Source organism: Nilaparvata lugens, unplaced genomic scaffold, assembly GCF_014356525.2.
Source record: "Nilaparvata lugens isolate BPH unplaced genomic scaffold, ASM1435652v1 scaffold1848, whole genome shotgun sequence".
In the NCBI taxonomy this organism is placed as follows: domain Eukaryota; kingdom Metazoa; phylum Arthropoda; class Insecta; order Hemiptera; family Delphacidae; genus Nilaparvata; species Nilaparvata lugens.
In genome coordinates, this window is record NW_024090263.1 from 138,116 (window position 1) to 159,438 (window position 21,323).

At 35.8% G+C, this 21,323-nt stretch overlaps 1 protein-coding gene across 1 annotated transcript; it reads right to left on the reverse strand.

Moving 5' to 3' along the window:
• Positions 1-8,394: 8,394 nt before the first annotated feature.
• LOC111048533 (proteasome subunit beta type-5) lies at positions 8,395-20,894 on the reverse strand. The gene is made up of 5 exons (XM_022334441.2): positions 20,652-20,894; positions 16,138-16,288; positions 14,141-14,382; positions 11,337-11,541; positions 8,395-8,571 (listed from the first exon to the last, which is right to left on the reverse strand). Exons 1-5 carry the CDS (start codon positions 20,787-20,789, stop codon positions 8,480-8,482), a joined length of 828 nt encoding a protein of 275 aa, XP_022190133.1. The 5' UTR covers positions 20,790-20,894; the 3' UTR covers positions 8,395-8,479.
• Positions 20,895-21,323: the final 429 nt, after the last annotated feature.

Consider the following 21,323-nt stretch of genomic DNA (forward strand, 5'->3'; position numbering starts at 1 on the left):
ATAGTAGTACAAAAAATATCGAATGAAAAAGACTAAGAAATTGTCAAAAAACCTCAGATTTATTGATACTTCTTAGAAAGACCGGTTTCGGTTATTACACCATTGTCAATCTCTGATAGAGTTTATCAGAGATTGACAATGGTATAATAACCGAAACCGGTCTTTCTAAGTATCAATAAATCTGTGGTTTTTTGACAATTTCTTAGTCTTTTCCATTCAATGTGAATAATTACCACAATATCAACTTCTCAACTACACAAAAAACAAAAAATATCCATTTTATGTTGTATGATTTGAGGCCTGCTATTTGAAAATTTAGAAGTCTTGGTTATGATAGTACAGGAAACAAGGCTTTCACACTAAACATGAATAGTACCAACTTGAATGTCATTGAATGCATTTATTTACTGAGTGTGTAAGAGCTGGAGCTGTTTTTCTCTAACACAGGACTTATAAATTATGGAAAAACAGATCTAGGATTATAATATACGAAAAAACTAGTCTATGATTATGAATGCTCCGTGTGAAATTCAATTTTCAGTTTTGGATCCAGAAGTGCATTTAGCTGTCATTTATTGCAATGGTTTCCTGAACGTTTATTAGGAAAATTGTAGCACCAAATGGATACATTATCATTAGAGCATTATATATTTCAGGTTCTTATTGATTTACTGACTATGTGTCTGATATTAAATTTGTTGATTTTTTATGAAAATAATGACTTATTATTTACAACATTCCGTAGACCTATATAATAATTAAATGCCTTATAATATTTGATAAAAACATCCCTTACAATGTTATCGTGACTGTGACGAATGAAGGTGTGTATTTTTTTTGCTCTCTGAGACTGTAATAGCAATCAAGTCATGTTTCTTTGCTGATACTCAATGACAATGACCAATACTGCGTATCAACAGATAGCCTTGGGCTGGTTACGCCGATTAGTCAAGACAAGACATGATCAGACACGTTTAGTCACAATACTTCACATTGTTGCTTATGACGCAACTCACACTGAATAGTCTTTGTTCTCTATATAAATGACTTACCTTCTTACCTTGAACCAGCAAAAAGTGCTTTATATGCAGACGATGTTATTATTTTACTAAAAAGCGATAGTCAGCCCAATGCCGAACTGGAGAGCAAAGCAGCACTTATTGAATTGAATTGAATTTATTGCCAAAAATTACAAATACATATTTTTACAATACAATATAAATAACATTGATTGTAACCTAAGTGCATCAATAACATGACTGTAATACTTGGCACTGCCAACATAAAATTCCTTTGTGTTGGCAGTGAGTTGCAGTTTATTTATTCTGTATCAATTCAGGTCAGTATATGAATTAATATACAATTGATAATGCTAACGAAGAAATTACAAAAAAAATTAATAATGCTAATGAAGCTATACCTATTATACAAAAAAAAAACGCACAGGCTCACAGCAAAAAAAACATACTTGAGAATACTATACTATGATGAAAATTTTAATCTAATTAATCACTGTGACATCTTGAGGCCATCATGACAGTGAAACTTTCTCAAAGAAAAACAAATGAACTGATACAATAAAAAGAAGTTCCTGTAATGTGACTTGGGACAATTACAAGCCTGGTTCAAGAGTATGCATGCCCATCGCTCACTGTTTTTAGTAACAATTATTTGTATACAACATTATACTTTATACCACAAGTTTAAAGAATACATTTTGGTCAATCCAATATTCTATACTTTTAATTGAATCGCGTGTGATTTTTTCATCTATAAAGTCATTTGGAATTTTGTTTATAATGTAGTTACAATCACGGTATATAGAAGAAGACGGTAGGTGTCACGCGCATGTTTGTGCTAAATTTCCGGTGGAGCTGACGTCATTTTTTATCCAATCATCTGTTTTTAACAAATAAGTTTCATAAATTGCCAATATGTGTTGAGAATCTCGGTTGGTGGCGATGACGCAATCTTGCTGGCTGGCCACTGCGCATACATTTTATGACCCCTACCGTTTTCATCTAAATACCGTGGTTACAATAATATTGAAATTGATGCCTGCATATGGTTAGCTTGATGAGTTCTGTGTTAAATCTGTTGTTAGGACGTGTATTATGGGGTGAAATGTGTGTAGCAAAATTATTTTTATTTTATTGTCGGAACCTTGAATTCAAGAAATATTTCCCTACTAGGATAGAGTCGTGGCCTTCCTAATGCTGCTCTCATAATATGTTTTTGTAGGATAAATAACTTTTTTAAATGCGTGTCATATGCACCTCCCCATACTTCAATAATGTATTGAAATAGTGATTGAGCATATGCAAAGTAAATTTTTCGTATTATGTCTATGTTATTTATTTTGTAAAAAATGTAAATTAGGTATTTCAGCTTTGAGCATAAATAATCAATGTGCTTGTTCCATTTAATATTTTGATCTAATAGAATACCCAGATATTTAATTGTTTGCACCCTTTCTAATGTTTTATTATGAACTTCTGTATTATCTGTAGTGTTTTCATTGCGATTATTTGCTGTTTCTATTGTAAGACTTAAATCAGTTGCTGGTTGTCCAGTTATATTGGGTGAAAAAGTGATGTACTTAGTTTTATTAGCATTTAAAGTCAATATATGGTCTTGCAGCCATTTTTTAACTGTAATTAGGTTTCTATTTGCTATATTGGAGGTTTCTTCCCAGCTTTTGCAACTGGAGATCAAAACAGTATCATCTGCAAAAGACAGAGTAGTGCAATCTTGTAGGCTTATTTTGAGTAGGTCATTCACATACAACAGAAACAGAATTGGTGATAACACCGAACCTTGAGGCAAGCCGAAACCTGATGAATATTTAATATCAGTTTGACCATGTAGATGTAGGTATTGTTTACGTTCAGTTAAGTATGAGGCAAATAAATCATTTGCTACGCCTCTAATTCCAGTCCTATCTAATTTGTTTAATAGTATATTGTGAGGTATGGTATCAAAAGCCTTTGATAGATCCATGAATACTGCAAGAGTTTTTCTATTGCTATTGAAGTTGTCAAAAATTATTTTATTCAAGTGGATGACTGCATCTTTGGTAGACTTATTTTTTTGGAAGCCAAATTGCTTTTATCTATTATATTTTCTTTTTCCAAAAAACTCATAATTCTGTTTTTTAGTATTTTTTCCAATATTTTAGAAAGGTTACTTATTAAGCTTATAGGTCTATAATTTTCTGGCTTTTTTAAATCTCCGGTTTTAGGTATTGGTATGATTCTGGCTTCTCTGAATTTTTTGGGGAAATATCCTTTATTTAAACATTTGTTGAATATATGTTTTAAGGGTTCGGTTATGTATTGAGCAATTTTTTATGAAAGGTCCTGTAAGGTTATCGGGTCCAGGTGTAGATTTGTTTTTTAACTGATTCATAATTGTCAATATTTCATTTGAGTTTGTGGGGTTGAGAAAGATACTGTGCCGACATGATTTAGATAGCGAGTGTGGAACTAGGATATCAACATTTACTGCTATTTTTTTGGCAAATTACAAAAATATTGAATTACAAAAATGGTTAGCTGCTAATATGTTTATTCTGAACAAAGAAAAAAACAAAGAAATACCTTTTCGAACTACTAAAGTGGGTAGCTTGGAAATTGAAGGCAATAATATAGATTCTGTAAGTAGTATAAGAGTTCTAGGAGTGGTGATTGACTCTGATCTTTCATGGAAACCACATCTGGAATGCCTGAAAACCAAACTTAATTCAGCAATTTTCATTCTCAGAAACCTAAAACCTGGATTCGATGGCTCTTAAAAGTGTGTATTTCGCCCTGTTTCACTCCCTTCTGAACTATGGAATTATTTTTTGGGATAATTCTAGCAGTATAGTGGAGGTGTTTAGACTACAGAAGTGGGCATTGAGGGTGATGATAGGGGAGTCAATCCGAACTAGTTGTAGGCCCTATTTCGACAAACTTGGAATTCTCCCACTTCCTAGCCTATATATTCTGGAAACAATCTGCTTTTAAAAAACACATAAATGAATTTAATACAGGAGAAAAATTTCACCAATATTCGACCAGATACAGGAATAATTTGAGAGATGGTGCACACCGAAGTACTATGTGTATGAGCGAGGGGTATCGGATGTACAACTTATTGCCATCTCACATAAAAGAAAAGTCAGGTAAAGCTTTCAGATTTTTATTGAAAAAATCTGGTGTGGCGCACTCACACAACTTTCCTTGCCGTTATGAAAATTGATCACCTGACGCTAGTGTAAACGCGCATCTCAAGTCAAAGATCTGAGCCAGCTGGTGACAGTTCAATAACGCTGGATACACACGAGATCTGCTATCTCTTCATAGTGAATGATTTAATAGAATCAACAGTTGCCAAAAGTTTGCAATTGAATAATTACATTTTCTCAAATTTCAAGCTTTTTTTCAATTTTAGGTGAAAATGTTACTGGACATTAATTGAAGAGATTTCCATGCTCAATTTTTTCCTCTCGAAATTTTTCGTTTCAATTATATCTGAGACCTGATAATTGGAAATCTGAAATCGAACTTTGGATAGATGGGGCGGAGTTCCTGAAATTTTTACAGATATGGGACTTGTGGCAGTTGATATAGCTTATCAATGACTATTTTAGGTATAAATTTGATCAAAATCGTTGGAGCCATTTTAGAGAAAATCGCGAAAAACCCTTTTTTGACAACATTTTTGCCATTTTAGCCGCCATCTTGAATCGCATTTGATCGAAATTGTTCGTGTCGGATACTTATATCATATGGACTAAGTTCCAAATTTCAAGTCATTCCGTTAATTGGGAGATGAGATATCGTGTACACAGACGCACATCTCTCTCACACACACACACACACACACACACACACATACAGACCAATACCCAAAAACCACTTTTTTGTGCTCAGGGGACCTTGAAACGTATAGAAATTTAAAAATTGGGGTACCTTAATTTTTTCCAGAAAGCAATACTTTCCTTACCTATGGTAATAGGGCAAGGAAAGTAAAAAGAGCTACTATCCATATGTGCCTACTCAGTGGAGGAATACAAAGATTTTTACAAACCTCAAGATATCAAAATGGAAAAGTTTTCTCAGAAAAACATTTTTTCCTATCTTTACTTTTTACTTTCCTTGCCCTATTACCATAGGTAAGGAAAGTATTGCTTTCCGAAAAAAAATTAAGGTACCCCAATTTCTAAATTTCTATACGTTTCAAGGTCCCCTGAGCACAAAAAAGTGGTTTTTGGGTATTGGTCTGTATGTGTGTGTGTGTGTGTGTGTGTGTGTGTGTGTGTGTGTGTGTGAGAGAGATGTGCGTCTGTGTACACGATATCTCATCTCCCAATTAACGGAATGACTTGAAATTTGGAACTTAAAGTCCATATGATATAAGTATCCGACACGAACAATTTCGATCTGATGCAATTCAAAATGGCTGCTAAAATAGCGAAAATGTTGTGAAAATCAGGGTTTTTTTGCGATTTTCTCGAAAACGGCTCCAACGATTTTGATCAAATTCATACCTAAAAATAGTAATTGATAAGCTCTATCAACTGCCACAAGTCCCATATCTGTAAAAATTCCACGAGCTCCGCCCCATCTATGCAAAGTTTGATTTTAGATTCCCAATTATCAGGCTTCAGATACAATTTAAACAGAAAATTCCAAATGGAAAAGATTGAGCATGAAAATCTCTACAATTAATATTCAGTAACATTTTCACCTAAAATTCAAAATAAGCTCGAAATTCGAGAAAATGTTATTATTTCAATTGCAAACTGTTGGCAACTGTTGATTCTATAAAAACATTCACTATGAAGAGATAGCAGACCTCGTGTGTCTCCAGTGTTATAGTCCTGTCACCAGCTGGCTTATATCTTTGAATAGTAGACTTGAGATGCGTGGGAACACTAGCGTCAGGTGATAAATTTTCATAATGGCAAGGAAAGTTGTGTGAGTGCGCCACACAAGATTTTTGAGATATGAGCGCCTTAAGTTTAAATTTTTGGAACAGAACATTTCAAATACGGTAAGAGATAAATCCATGTGATTTGGAAGATAAATTATTAATGGTATTGTTGATTGAATAAAACAAAAATTTTCTGAAAATATCAATTTTTGAGAAAGCTATTCAATTTACTAAAAATGACCAGAAATAACTCATTATTTACCTAAATAACCTAAAAGATTATGTTCAATTATGTTTTAATGGGGGAGATTGAGTTTATACTTTTAAATTTCAATATGTTCATGTTATTAGTAATGTTTTGATTCTTTAATAATAAACACAAATAAGTATTTATACTATTAATTTTTATAATGATATGTAAATTCGAATATATTTTTAATAAATTAACAAAAATAACAAATTGCTTATTTTTAATAAATTCAATGTCCCAACCTGGGCTAGGGATGTCTTAAACTGAACTTACTAACTGAACCGAAAATTTTAATAGAATAAATCTTATTGAACTGAAATTGTAATAGAATGTGCACTATGTGAACTGCTCTGCTCGAAACCGCTCGGTTGACGGTTCGCTCTCATGCCTGCTCTAGTATATCGAGCCGCCCGGCAACCGAGCGGCTGGACTGGATACTACAACCACCGCGATTCGCCGGCGACTGCTCAAACCGAGCGTTGCATGTGTACGGCACCATGTCTTTCCCTATACCTGGCAATCGCTTGGGTGGTCAACCGCGCATAAATCGCTGTCATGTGAACAGGCTCTTAGACCAAGCCACATGAAGCGTTTTTTTGGCGTTTCTAGACGAGTCGGCAGGGTAGGAAGCTCTCCGATTGGTTGATTGGGTTGGCGTTCGGGAATCAGCTGATTATATTTTTTCTCAAAACAATGATATCATTATCTTCAACCACTTGAAAAGAATAAAACGTGAGGTCCACGTTATAATGGCAGTATTTGATCAACATTGGTGTTACTACGGTATGTTACTATCCTTGTCCATCATTCGACACAGCAGAAATCGCTATCCTCTTCTAGCTCCAGATCGTTTTTCAACAATCAAAGAATATACATTAACAAAATATTTAATCTCAATAATAGTAAGTTATCATTGTGTTGTAAAATACAAAATGTAAATCTTCTCATGTCCAGGAAGCATAACAAAATATATTTTTTATTTTGTCAGAATTAAGTGGATAATCTTCATCAGAGTTGAAAATCCTCAGCAAAAACAAAAAATGAGTTATTCACTTGGAAAAAGTTCTGTTGGGTTGGGCTTTTATTGTTGCCTAAACTTCGAATCTCAAATAGGATAAATTATTTTTAATTTTTAAATTGAAATTAATTATTGATTAATAACAATTGAGAATGAGCTAATATCCATCCTCGGTAAATTTAGAATTGTATGCAAAATTTGAAGTTAATCGGTTCAGAAGTTCATAAGAGTGATGATGCGTCAATCATGTATTTCCTATCCCGGTCATGTAAGGCTGTCTTATAGATGAACACTCAAGCAAATTATAACAAACTGGAAGCATGACGAATTGAAAACTTGATGAACTGATATCTTGAACTGGAAACCTGACGATTTGTAAATTCGACAAACTGAAAACTTGACGTACGGTACTGAAATCTTGAAGAACTGAAAATAGGCCTATAACTATCCTCGGTAAATCAAGAATGTACATGCAAAATTACCGAACAAGTTGATTAGTTCAGTAGTTGATGCGTTATTCGTGTATTCCTGTACTGTACATCTAAAATCCAATTATTTTCTTTATAATATAATATTATAGATATATCGTTATCAGCTATCCTCAATAGAATGCAGTGGCAAGGCAGAGAGTCGGCAACGCTGTTCTATCTTTCTCCACTGCCCTTATAACGTGGATCTCTGTAGATTCTTGTATTAGGATTGCCAATGAACTAATCTAGAATTGTTGAGGCAATTCTTTAGGCCTACATTCTCCCCAACACGGGTTATCATTTGAAAAGCTACTTTTATTGTGTGAGAATTATTCTTAAACTGTATACTGAGATTTGTCCTACGATTTAGGACTAAATTTTAGTGATTCTTTGAAGTACCTAATTTCTACAAATCTATATGAAACCGGTAATAATTGTAGATTTTATCAGAAATAGAGATAACAATCTAATTAAGTGTTTGAAGGGAGTATTTATAACGTTCTTTGAAGATAGTATTTACAAACTATTATTAATAACGTTCTTAAGCACACGTTCGAATCACAAATAAACCAAAAACTTGATTATGCATTTCTTCTAAACAAAGAAAATCTTTTCACTGTCTCTCTAATACTTTAATATTTTTTATTATTTTCAAATACAAACACATTTTAACTAGATGTAGAAAGTAGGGCAGATATCTAGTCCTAGACGAAAAGGCTACAATAAAACTATAGGAAATAACTAGAAAAAATTTATTAGCATTCACATCAATTGATTATAGCAAAATACAATTTAATAAATTGAGAAAATGTACGTAGCAAATTAGGCTTTTTCTTTTTCCTTGTACATATAATGAAGATCCATACAGTCCTGCTCGGAAATTTTGATCCAGCCTGTTTCTTTGATGTGGTACACTGGAAAATAAAAATATTTGATTAAAACATAATAACTTCAAAACTTCAATGTAATTTGAATATGAGTATAAATAAATATAAATTCTTTGAAATATAGACATCATGAAGCTTGGGGCGCAAGCATAATAGAAGTTCGCTTCATGCTCGAGTATAGCATTTAATGCTTGTAATTAGATGGAGGCGAATAGTGGAGCGGTGCGTATCGTCCATTTAAATACATGTATTGAACTTACCGCCAAACTAATAAAATTAGATGGATGCTGGTTTCCTAAAGGAGCCATAGAAACTGTTATGCCGCATCCACACATTGTCCCAATGCGTACAAATGACGACCAGCACCAGAGTGTGGTAGGTGGTTTGCCAGCGCCCACCTTCATTCACCATCGCTCCGATTTTTGTCGAGCAAAGGCCAGCCAGCCCAGCGGAGAAATATAGTCGTTGGACTGGCCTTTGCTCGACAAAAATCGGAACGAGGGCCAATGGAGGTGAGCGTTGGTAAACCACCCATCTACACTTGTCAACCAATACGTGCTGTTTCATGTTATGTTTGTCGTCTGCTCTGCTGTCTTTTCTGTTTGAGTTGTTAAAGGCCGAATTGTTATTACGTTACTTTTTTATAGTATTTATTGAGTTCCTTTTAAATAATATTTTTGTTTCTGTGTTGGATATGTCGCTGGCTACCGCTGGCCTTGATGAGGCACTGGTCACACATTGCAGTGTGGATGGCAAGACCAACGCGGCCAAGCTCACCAGCCAGGCCAGCGACTGGGCCAACGTGTGGACTGGCTATTAAAACTGGTTATAATGTTTAACCCGTACCAAAACAGCCTTATCAAACAATGGCAGTTGAGAAAGACTCTGAGAGATTTCGAAAAGACTACTTTTATCTGTTATGGCGTCAATTGTGTACCTCGACCCAAAACAGCCTTATTAAACAATGGCACTTGAAATAGTTATTTATGTATTAAGAGCGTAAAACGCGACTTTATCGCTCGATTCAAAACAGTTACCACGCGATGTGTAGCGGAGCGTGGTTATTTTGACGAGAGCGATAAAGAAGCTTTCCGCTCGAATTACATACAAATTTTTTTTCTACAACTGCAGTATTGGATTCCAATACAATAAACAGTTTTTTAAATAATTTATCCAATTATTTTGAAAAATCAATGTAATAATAATAATAATAAAATGGTACAATTTAATTATTCTATCTAATCATAATAATTTATTTTATAATGATTTATTATTAGAATAAGAATGATAATAATAATAACAATTAGTATCTTCTTCTTCTTCTTCTTTGGCTGTGCCTTATCCCATTTAAATGGGGTCGGCATTCCTTCCTCTTAGTCTGCCTCTCCACAAAGCCCTATCCAATGCTTCCTCTCTCCTCCAACCACTCTCCCGCAAGTCAGCCGCTATTCTATCTCCCCACCTCATCCTAGGTCTACCTCGTCCTCTCACACCATCCAAAACCAAATCCTGCACTCTTCGTCCAACATAATCCTCCTCCCGTCGCTGTATTTTATCTCTTCTTGTAACCCCGTACATCCATCTCAACATTCTCATCTCAGTCACTTCCATCTTTAGAATTTGGTAGAGAGTTAGTGGGGAGGATATTTTTAATATTCTTCCCAAAGAATGGACATTCATATGTCCAAAGCTCCGCCAATTTATGTAGATGCATAACAATATGATTATTATCTATAGTTATTATATTACAAATTGCTTTTTCATATAATATACAGTTCAATAGTTATTTTCTTAGTCTATATTATGTAAATTCATCTATAACTTTGCTGTATTGTAAGCTATTGTATACAAGTGTATAAGCCAGTATATATTGTAATCTACATAAATAAAGTACTCAATCAATCAATCAATCAATCAATCTTTCGTTCCTGTTTCTTTGAAATGGACCATGTTTCTGTTCCATACAGCAAAGCTGGCCTCACAACTGATCTATACACTTTTCCCTTCATTTGACAATTCACTCTCTTATCACAAAGAACACCACTCATTTTTCTCCAGTTCATCCATCCAAAATTTATTCTATGCTGTATTTCCACATCAAGCCCTCCATTACACTTGAACCCAGGTACTTAAAACTTGCAACTGGTTGGAGTTGGTTTTCTTCAAGCTGTAAGGGTAGCCCATCATTGTTTCTCAATACCATGTACTCTGTTTTTGATCGGCTAATTTCCAGTCCCCTTTCCTCCAAAGTCTTCCTCCAGCTTTCCAGCCTTTCTTCCAACTGATCTTTGGTAGGTTCACAAAGCACGATGTCATCTGCAAATAGCATGCACCATGGTGCTGGCCTCTTGACTGCAGCACCCACGACATCCATGAGCAGATCAAACAGATATGGGCTAAGTGCTGAACCCTGGTGAAGGCCAACTTGCACAGGAAACTCTTGGGTCCTTCCCACTAATAATAACAATTAGTATGATTTGCAAAAAAAATTGATAGGACCGTGATTTGAACCTGGGACCTTCAGCGAAATAATCAACGCTCTACGAGACTTTGCACCATGACCGTTGGAAATGGGGCGAAAAAGTAGGGAGATGAACTTATTGGAATTGCATTTTTCTAAAATGTAGCCTACTGCACAAGCGCTGCGGTAGCGAGCGGTAAAGTAAACAGCTGGCAAACGTAAAGTTGATTATCGCTCGCTTCTCACAATACAACTGTTTTAGGATGAGTTTTCAGTTCTTAAAGAAAAACTTTACGAGCGGTTGTAGAAAAAAGCATTATCTGTTATGTACCTCGAATAATGCCACCACTGGCGGAATCCCTGAAAGTAGCGTGGTAGATTGCACGACGCCCCAGCTCGTATGCCTCCTCATCGGTGAGATCCCACTTGTAACCCGAGTCCAGCACTCCGTAGGCGTAGATCGAGCCAGAGCCCACCGAGAACGCCTGGCCCTTCGTCCGCGTCCCACTGTCGTTCACGTAGTACAGCTGGGGTCCCTGTCCAATCAACAACAAATTAATAAGAAATTTTTCAAATTTTTGTGAGTACTAGCATAGAGAAAATATGGCATAGGTAGAACATGTAACACACATGTTCATCATGCATCTTTTGTTATTAGCGAGAGGCTTCTAACATAAAATAAAAATCCATTAGCAATAAATAAACCACTGGAAAATCGCAAATTAAAATTATAGTAGAATAATTAAACCTCAAATAGAGCAGCGAAGAAAAAACATACGACAAAAAAGATACAAAAACATAACCTCACTAAATTTTTCTCGAAGCGTTTCACTGTGATCACAGCTGTAATATCACAACTTCATTCACTTTGGCTCCCGTCTCAGGAAGTACTGGATCCACCAGCCACTGACTTCTCATGGTGAAGGGAAAAATGCCAACCAGGGGGAACCATAGCACACGGATGACTGTGTGACTCCGTCCCTGGAAGTAGCCTAGCCATCAGCAGTACGGCTTGGTGAAGGCTCCAGACTATGGGATGTTCTGGCTTGACCGAGTCGCCAGAACTCTCCATCTCTGGGAATAGCTGGGAAAAATGAAGCAATCTGGTGGAGTTTCGGGGACACCAGTGAGAGACAGACTATGGGAACATGGGTACCCCCGTCTCTGGAAGTAGCAGGCATGTGAAACCCCCGGGAAGCCAAACCTCAGGTCCCAGACTGTGGGAATCGGGTACGCCTCCGTCTCTGGAAGTAGCATCATAGCATGTCAAAAAATCCTCTCACTGGTCCTTCTTTCCGAAACGCTAGCGCCCCCTTTTGGGCGCCTGTGTGGTGGACGTGCATACGCCCCTCATGCAGACTTATACAATTGGGAGCCACGAGTATTTTTCCTGGTCTGTAGACGAGATACAGGATACATGCGGGCTTGCCCAGCCCACGTACCGCCGGAACTGTATAATGGTGGTTCCACTCAAACTCCTCCGTGATTCTCGCCTACCGACTTGGCAGTGCCGCCGGGTAGTAGATCGCTAATGGCACAGTATGAGAGACTTCCAGCGAAACATAGCTTCACCAAAAAGCAAGACAAACTTCATACTGGCAAGAATTCCAGGTATATCATTATTTTTCATGCTCAGCTCAAGCTTTTGGTCCGTAAAAGCCTTAATATATTACGAAACAAGTGAGACGCCAGCAGTGTCTGAGTGTAAATCAAGCTGAGACACCAACGTGTCATCAGGCAGACACCAATGGTGTCCAGTGTAAGACACCAAAATGTCCTGTCGCTAGAGTAATGAGCGTAATATGGTCTAACGCCAGGCAATTCGTTTGGAAACTTGGTGTCTCACTGGTGTCCTAATGTAATACGGAATGTGCCCTATTGTACAAAACTTTCCACTCATCTAAATAGACGACAGTTTTGATGCAGTTTTTTTAACTCTGTCTAAATGGAAATTGGCGTAGTGTCATTTAATGAAAAGCACTCATCGCCAGTAACTTTACGTTCTACTTTCACTGTATATTTATTTAATCATACAATTCAGAATTACTCAACTTCTATAAAAGTACCACAGGCTAAATCCCACAACGATTCCAATTCTAATTTATTCAACAGTCCAAATCCAACTAGATTATATAACACTTTCACATTTTTGAGTTACACTCCAATTTACAATCCGAAACAAACAAAAATACAGATTTAAAATTTAAGAATACTCTTTGAATGAATTTAATTATATGAGCAGCTATACAGTGAAACCCTAGAAATTGATCCCCAATCAATTATAAAAATATCCATATTTTCTAATAAGGTATTTTAATAGAGCCACTTGAATTGTTAATTCAAATCAAAATAATGACCCTTCTTTAATTTTTTATTTCTATAAAAAAACAACTACCTCGTTCTGGTTTTCGAGCCATTTTCTTTTTTTCTAAAATACATTATAAGTGTTTGTATAAAAAATTGTAAAAGGGTACTGTGTACTTATTTCTATATGAATTAACTTAATGATGAATTTGTTATTTAAGAATAGTAATGTAATAATTATTAATAATTTCAAATTCAAATTTATTTACACAAATTACAAATATTTCAACTATACAACACAAATGCAAAAATTACAATCAACTCAAATTGTCCAATCATTCCTTACAAAAAAGTAATAAATTGAATAATAATAGTATAAATACTTCTATTCGTAAATGGTAAGAATTATATTGTACAAACTGAATGGATTCAGGATTATCATTACATTATTATTCAACACTCCAAATAGCATGAGCTTGGTGGAAATCTACTGGCATAAGTGAGAGCTTGTCCGCCAGTAGAAGTACCACCCTAATACTAAAAGAGGAAATAAATAATAAAAAATGAATTTAATAATTTGTTACTAATAGAATAGATTAAAAAAGCTGATTATTTCGATATGAATTGACAATCATATTACAATATTATTCAATAATATATTCTATAGATGATTTAATAATTCTTCTATTGAATTGACTAGTTGACTCAATTAATAATGATATTAATAATAAGTGTTAATATTATTAATATGTTGTATTGTTTGTTATGTATGACCACTGTTGTCAATGTAGTAATGTGAGCCAACTATAACAAATAAATGAATTGACTGACCCTCTTATCCCAGCCAGCAATCATCATGCCCATGGAGAGGCCCATGCCCTTGTAGTAGTAGACGTTGTTGGACATGAGCTTGGAGGCGGCGGCCACCGATATGCGTTCGCGGTTGCGCAGTTCGTAGATGCGACACTGCTTGGCCAGCACTCTGTCCCAGTACACGCAGTCGGCCGCGCCGCCGGCCAGTGTGCCCAGCAGGTAGTTGTTTATCTCCACTATCTTCTTCATTGTTTGCGAGCCTATCACAAAAACAAACAACAATAAACAACACCGATTTAGATGAAAAAAATCGCTTAGCAATGTGATGAAAGAAGGGAATAATGATAATAATAAAAATAATTGAATTTTATTTCCATTAAAATAAAAACAAGTAATTAAATTAATAAAATGTACATGATATTTTTTTTACAAAATAAACTAAAAATGTAGAGAAAATTTACCTACTGAACTATGGTAAACCCATGTGCTAGAGCAGGTGTTTACAAATATATTTTATTGTAAAATAATTATTTGTAGAAGAGGTGTGTACCGTTGTAATTTGAGTAAATAAATACATAAAAAGACTTCCTGTCATAAGAAAAAACACCAGTCAAAGAAAAATATTTGGGCATTTAGATAGACTCCATCCTCATCTTGAAAGCCGCATCCACATTGAAAAAGTTTGACAAACATGCTTTCTGAGCAAACCTAGAGACAAAGTTTTCGAAAGTTCGTAAAAACAATTATTGTTTTTTAGGCATCAACTGGTGAACTGGTAAAACATAATTGAATCTGGCTGGACTGTTTCAACATTTTTGTAGTGTTGTCACGAAGAAGTGTTGTTACCTAGTGTTAATAGCTACAATAAGATGTTTAATTTATTGATAAAAATAGAGATACCTATGCATTGAAATTAAAAATTAAATTTGCAGATTGGTTTTGTAATTATTAGATTAGAAGGCTTTAAATTTGAGCGTTTCTGTGAACCTGCATTTTTTCTTATAAGGATAAACCTTGTATAAATAACAAAGCTCTAGGCTTGTGCATGGATGATGATAATAAAATGTTTTAATCACTCAAGAGCTTGATTAAAAAAATAGATTTGTTGAACATGTTAGTTTTGTTTGTAAACATAGAAATTACAAAAATACAATAATTCCACTGCTAATTCAGTATCTGAGTAAACTGTCTATACTTCCTTTTTAATACTCTACTATACGTTTTTGAAGTATACGCCGAGTGTCGGGTGTAGGCCTATATCCGAAATTAACAATCTTTATACTAATTGAAAGAAGAAATAATACCAACGAGGGTTTACAATAATCACTGCTTCAAGACTAGGTAGTCAATTATCATTAGAAAAATTTGTATTTTTTTCTTTCCATTGATCATTTAAGGGCACACTAGGGAACTTGGATCGGCAAACTTGGGTTGTGTAACCAAGTTCGTGTAGGATTTGTCCCACACACTTTAGTGGGGAGAGCGAACAACCGTTCGTTACTTCAGTGTCTTTCGAGGTCTAGAGATGAGTGTTTCAAAGTTTGCAGCTGCTGTGAGAAAAAAATATATTGAATATATATGTATATATAGATAAAATATATCGCCCTGGCGGACGAACCGAACATTTCGAATTGGTTCTTGGTTTGCAAGAACCAAGTTCGCCGATCTAAGTTCCATGGGGCCCTTTAGATGAGTAATATCACTTAAAATAACCCGGTTGCGCAGAAGCCGGTTAAATTTTAATCGTAGTTAATTTCACGAGAACCAATCAGAGAAGGCTTTTCTGAAAATACTGCTTCTCTGATTGGCTCTCGTGGAATTAATCACGATTAAAACTTAAACGGCTTTTGTGCAACCGGCACTATGAATATTATGAAGTTTACCTTTTAGAGTAATGCTGAGAAATGAATTTATCTATTTTTAGGTCAGTTCCAAACAATCGAGAAGTGATTTTTGCAATTTATATATGTTTAAACTAAAATATATTACACACGTTACTGTCATGCAATACTAGCCTATGTAGGATCCTCCCGTTGCTCTTGAATCAACAGCCAACAGAACTCCACCCTGATATTGGAAACCAAGAGTTGTAGTACCGTGATCAAACCTGATTTTGACGGGTTTTCCAACAGTGTTGTCATCTCTGAATAGCTCATTAAAACGTGGCTAAAACAATACATTCATCAAATAAGTTGACTTAAATTTGAAAAGATAACAATGTAACAATATTAGGAGAGTAGGAGACATACATTACAAAACTAGTCCTAGTTGTAATCCAATAATCCAATATCGTGATCGATGACCAGGCTTCCCCGGATAGATCGTGTCAAAAATTAAAACTGTGTTTTTCACAAAGATGGCGGCGTCACAGACCATCATTGAAAAAAATCCTCTAAAGAATAAAATCTCCTTCCAATGAGCCACCATGATAGGGTGTTCTTAAACACGGTAGGTGAGCGCCCCTTCACTGAATGCGGCAGGCAGTTGAACATCCTGATTGCCAGCACCGGAAAACAATCCTTAACCCTAGACAGTCGACGGCGCGGAACATCCAAGTTGGTCCTCCCCCGAGTATTGTAAGTGTGCACTTCCTCTCTTCTTTAGAACATAGACAGTAGACTGGTGTTTTTTGACGTGCAAGAGTGATGCTAATATGTAAAGTCCATACTCAGTATGGATGCCCAGACATTGAAAAATGGGCTGGCAGTGAGCATCAAACTTGCTATGAGTCATCACATGAAGTGCCTTTTTTTGAAGCAGGAGAATGTCCTTAACATGTGCTGAATGACCCCACACAAGTATTCCATACTGGATATGACAGCTGAACACAGCATGAAACAGCATCAGCAGTCTATGGGAACTCAGAAGTCCTCTCATTTTCCGGAGGAAATAGACCACTCTAGAAAGTTTTCTACAGACTCTGATGATGTGAGGTTCCCATGACAACTTTGAGTCCACGCTGAAGCCAAGCAAGGTGACAAGAGCAGCACTGGCAACCGCTGTTCTGGTCAGTGTACACAGCATATCTTGGGTTTTGCTCTCATTCAACTTGAGCTTATTTGTGCAAAACCAACTCTTTGCCTCTTCAAAAAGCTCGTGAGCCTTCAGCTTAGCTTCCTCTGGCCCCTTGCTCTGACCCAAGATGGTGGTATCATCCACAAAAAGCAGGCTGGAGTTCCGCAGATGCAGGTCATTTATCATGATGAGGAATAACAGTGGTCCAAGCACTGAGCCCTGAGCCTTTTCAACTTGCTGAGCAGGACTTAATGGGAGACACAGTCGAATGCCTTTGACAAGTAACATAAAACAAGGTCAATTGAACCCCGTTCTTCAAAAGCATCGTTGATCCTCTCCAAAAGACTAATCACAGCAGATGAGGCCGACCTCCCCCCTCTGAAACCGTGCTGCATGTCTCCAAGTGGATTATTGCATTCGAGGAGCTTGGTCAACATAGCAGTCTCAATGATCTTCCCAAGTGTCGGCACAATGGAGATTGGACGAAAATTTCCAATATCATCAGGACAGCCCTTCTTGAAAACTGGCACCGTTTTAGACACTTTGAGAGTCCGGAAAAACACCCTCAGACAGACATGCATTCACTAGCGGTAGAGTGGGCCACAGGACCCACAGTAAGAGGAGCTTGAGCCAAGACTAAATCTCCCCTAGCTTCAGCTTTCCCTAACCTGAGCTTTTCCTTACCAAAGATTTTTCTAACCCAAGTTTTTCCTAACCTTAGCTTCTCCTAACCTAAACATCTCCTAACCTAAGCTTTTCCCATCCTAAGCTGTCCCTAACCAAAGTTTTCCCCAACCTAAGCTTCTCCTAACCAAAGCTTCTTCTAACCTAAGATTTTCCTAACCTTAGTTTCTCGTAACCTAAGCTTTTCCTAATCTTAGTTTTTCTAAACCTAAACCTCTCCTAACCTTAGCTTCTCCTAAACTGAGCTATTCTCAACCCAGTAAGAGAAAAGCTCAGGTTGGGTAAAGCTTGGGTTGAGAAAAGCTTAGCTTAGGAGAAGCTCAGGTTAGTATAAGTCAAGGTTAGGAGAGGTTTAGGTTTAGAAAAGGTAAGATTAGGGAAAGCTTAGGTTAGGAGAAAGTAAGGTTAGAAAAGGCATAGGTTAGGAGAAGCTTTGGTGAGGAGAAGCTTAGGTTAGGAAATGCTTAAATTAGGGACAGCTTAGGATGGGAAAAGCTTAGGTTAGGAGAAGCTTAGGTTAGGAGAAGCTTAGGTTAGGAGAAGCTTGGTTAGGAGAAGCTAAGATTAGGAAAAAACTTAGGTTTGGAGAAGCTTTGGTTAGGAAAAGCTCAGGTTAGGGACAGCTTAGGATGGGGAAAGCTTAGGTTATGAGATGTTCAGGTTGGGAGAAGCTAAGGTTAGGAGAAGCTTGGGTTAGGAGAAGCTAAGATTAGAAAATACAACTTGGGTTAGGAGAAGCTTTGGTTGGGAAAAGTCAAGGTTAGGAAAAGCTTAGGTTAGGAAAGCTCAGGTTAGGAGAAGCTTAGGTTAGAAAGAGCTTGGGTTAGGGGAAGCTAAGATTGAGAAAAGCTCAGGTTAGGAAAATCTCAGATTAGAAAAAGCTTAGGTTAGAAAAAGCTTAGGTTAGGGAAAGCTCAGGTTAGGAGAGATTTGGTCTTGGCTCAGGCTCAGTAAGCTTTGCTCAGACTTGGTTAGGTTAGCAATTATTTGACTTGGTTCAAGAGTTCATTCAATTGAAATTTATTGCTGTCATAAGAAAATGTTCTCAAAAGTAAAGGCTTGTTCAACTCTTTCCAACACCTAGTTCTGAACTTCAAAGTTCATTCCATACTCCAAGACTTCTTACCTCTACCTTTTGAAAAATCTCTTTAATCTTTAACTCTAACTTTTGAAAAACCTCTTCAATCTCAACTCTTGAATCCTATCTCAATGTTCAATTCTATTCAATCACCTTAATTTCTATAAATGTAAATGACTTGAGACTAGGATAATATCTGATATCCATTTTATCAAGTAGTAATCATTTATATGGTATTTCAATGTCCATGTTTGCCTGCAGTCACTCTTCAATCACTTATGAAGAAGTTGAATAATTGATGCCTACATTCATTCAAGCAATTAATGAACCTCATTCTTCATTGTTGAGTCCCACTCCAGAAATAAAACTTGTTTTTTCAATGTTTAAATTAATCTTTTAGGATAAAATTTATAGTAGGCTATGGACACCTATTTTTTCTTCCTCTTCAATTTTAAAAAAATTGAGTATACAATATATTAGCAATGTCGGCCTACAATAGGTCTATATAAAAAATACAATTCATTAGCCTATTGTTAATAAGTCCATATTAGGCCTACTCAAGCTTACCTTTTTAACTAATTATTGCAAACTGTTGGCAACTGTTGATTCTATTAAATGATTCACTATAAAGAGATAGCAGACCTCGTGTGTCTCCAGCGTTATTGCCCTGTCACCAGCTGGCTCAAATCTTTGAATAGTAGACTTGAGATGTGCGGGAACACTAGCGTCAGGTGATCAATTTTCATAACGGCAAGGAAAGTTGTGTGAGTGCGCCACACCAGATTTTTCTTTTGAGCAATCACAAGTGATAAGATGACTGTTATCAAGATAAAACAGTAGCTGAAACAGTCAGTTTAGCCATAGCCAACTGAATTTCTTGAGTATAATCTAGAATAAAAATATTATTGTCGATTGACTTTTAACATATCGATAACAGATTGAAGTATCGAAACATGATAGTCAATATGTCGTTTGTCGAGTCGAGTCATCAAGCCGTAACCCGTCCGGCTTTTTGAAACATTAAAATTTATGAAGAAAATAAATTTTCATTTGGTATCCTTTAATATTGCATAAAGCATAATCATAGTATATGCTATGTTATTTGCGAGTGCATAAATATTAATTAATTCATGACTACCGGCTACTGAAAATAAGGTTAGTTCATCTGAGATTTTTGAAGTGGCTTTAATATTATTTAGAATCGGTTTTTTGAGTTGAAATTGAGCTAGCGACACCTATTTTTTCTTTCTCTTCCATTAAAAAAAAATTGAGTCGATATCTTCAAAAATAGCTGAGATAGGTACAATTGCGCCGTAATTAATCACATAGGCTATATCAAAAATAATAAGATAGGAGTAATCTATGAAGAGAGTTTTGTTCAAGTTCATACTAGAAAATAATTGAACAGTGTTTAGTAGGCCTAATAAATGGATCAACTGATATGCTATTTACTTTATGAAGAAAAATAAGCATATTCATATATAAGACATGAACATTCAATAATAAATAATAATATAAATTACACGAAATAGCCAAGTCTTATATCAAAGCAGCACCTCATTTAAAGTTTTGATAGCCTACAAGGGATAAGGATACGATATAGGTAGTCGTTCAACGTTTTGATGTAAATAAATTGTATAGATGAGGAGAAACTGCAGTACAAGACTCAATCTTTTTATTAGAATAGTTTTTCAAATTGAAAAATCATTTAGATGAGACAGCGAAATCGGTAGTTTATAGGTTATGTCTTACCGTTTCAATCGGTGGTAGAGCTAACGAGATATTATTGGCAAAATTTCCAGTTGAATTGTAAACTTCACTTTCACAATCAACAAGTTTATCTCGAGACTGGAAAAAATCCGTCATTCCACATACATCTGCTAAAGCCATTTTTAATATCTATTCAAAAACCCAAAAATAATTAACCTGTGTGTTTTTTTAGGACAGAACAGACAGGAGACACAAGACACAACACGAACACAGTCACAGACGGTGGGTACCCACTCGGACGACAAACCACTCGGACGACATTGTAAGCAAAGGTATTATACGTCATCACTAGGCACTCGGTCGACTTAGAACGTCATCATTTTATATATAGCATAACACTAGATCCGTGACGTTTTGAAGATTGATACTAGCGCTGCCTATAACATTCTTACCAGCTTAGTCTCTCTACATTTTTCTACTTGTTTCTATATAAACTAAATATTTTTTTCATAAAGCAATGGATTCTTTTCGTCCAAAGCTTTAATGCGATATTTTATTAAAATTTCAAGTTGAAAATTAGCTTTCATAGTTTAGTAACGTGTATAGTAAAACAAGATTTATATTACAATTATTTTTGCTATTTATGTGGTTAACATAACAACACAGTGAGGTTAACAACAACAACACAGGTAACTCAGTGTTAGGCTAAAATTT

Bases quoted from the DNA above. Each gene is read 5' to 3' on its own strand.
- LOC111048533 (XM_022334441.2), bottom strand. From the start codon at position 20,789: ATGGCTTTAGCAGATGTATGTGGAATGACGGATTTTTTCCAGTCTCGA. The intron at 14,383-16,137 runs GCTAGTATTGCA...TTTTTGTGATAG, and splicing joins AACGGGAGGATCCTACATAG to GCTCGCAAACAATGAAGAAG. The intron at 11,542-14,140 runs GTCAGTCAATTC...TTGATTGGACAG, and splicing joins TTGCTGGCTGGGATAAGAGG to GGACCCCAGCTGTACTACGT.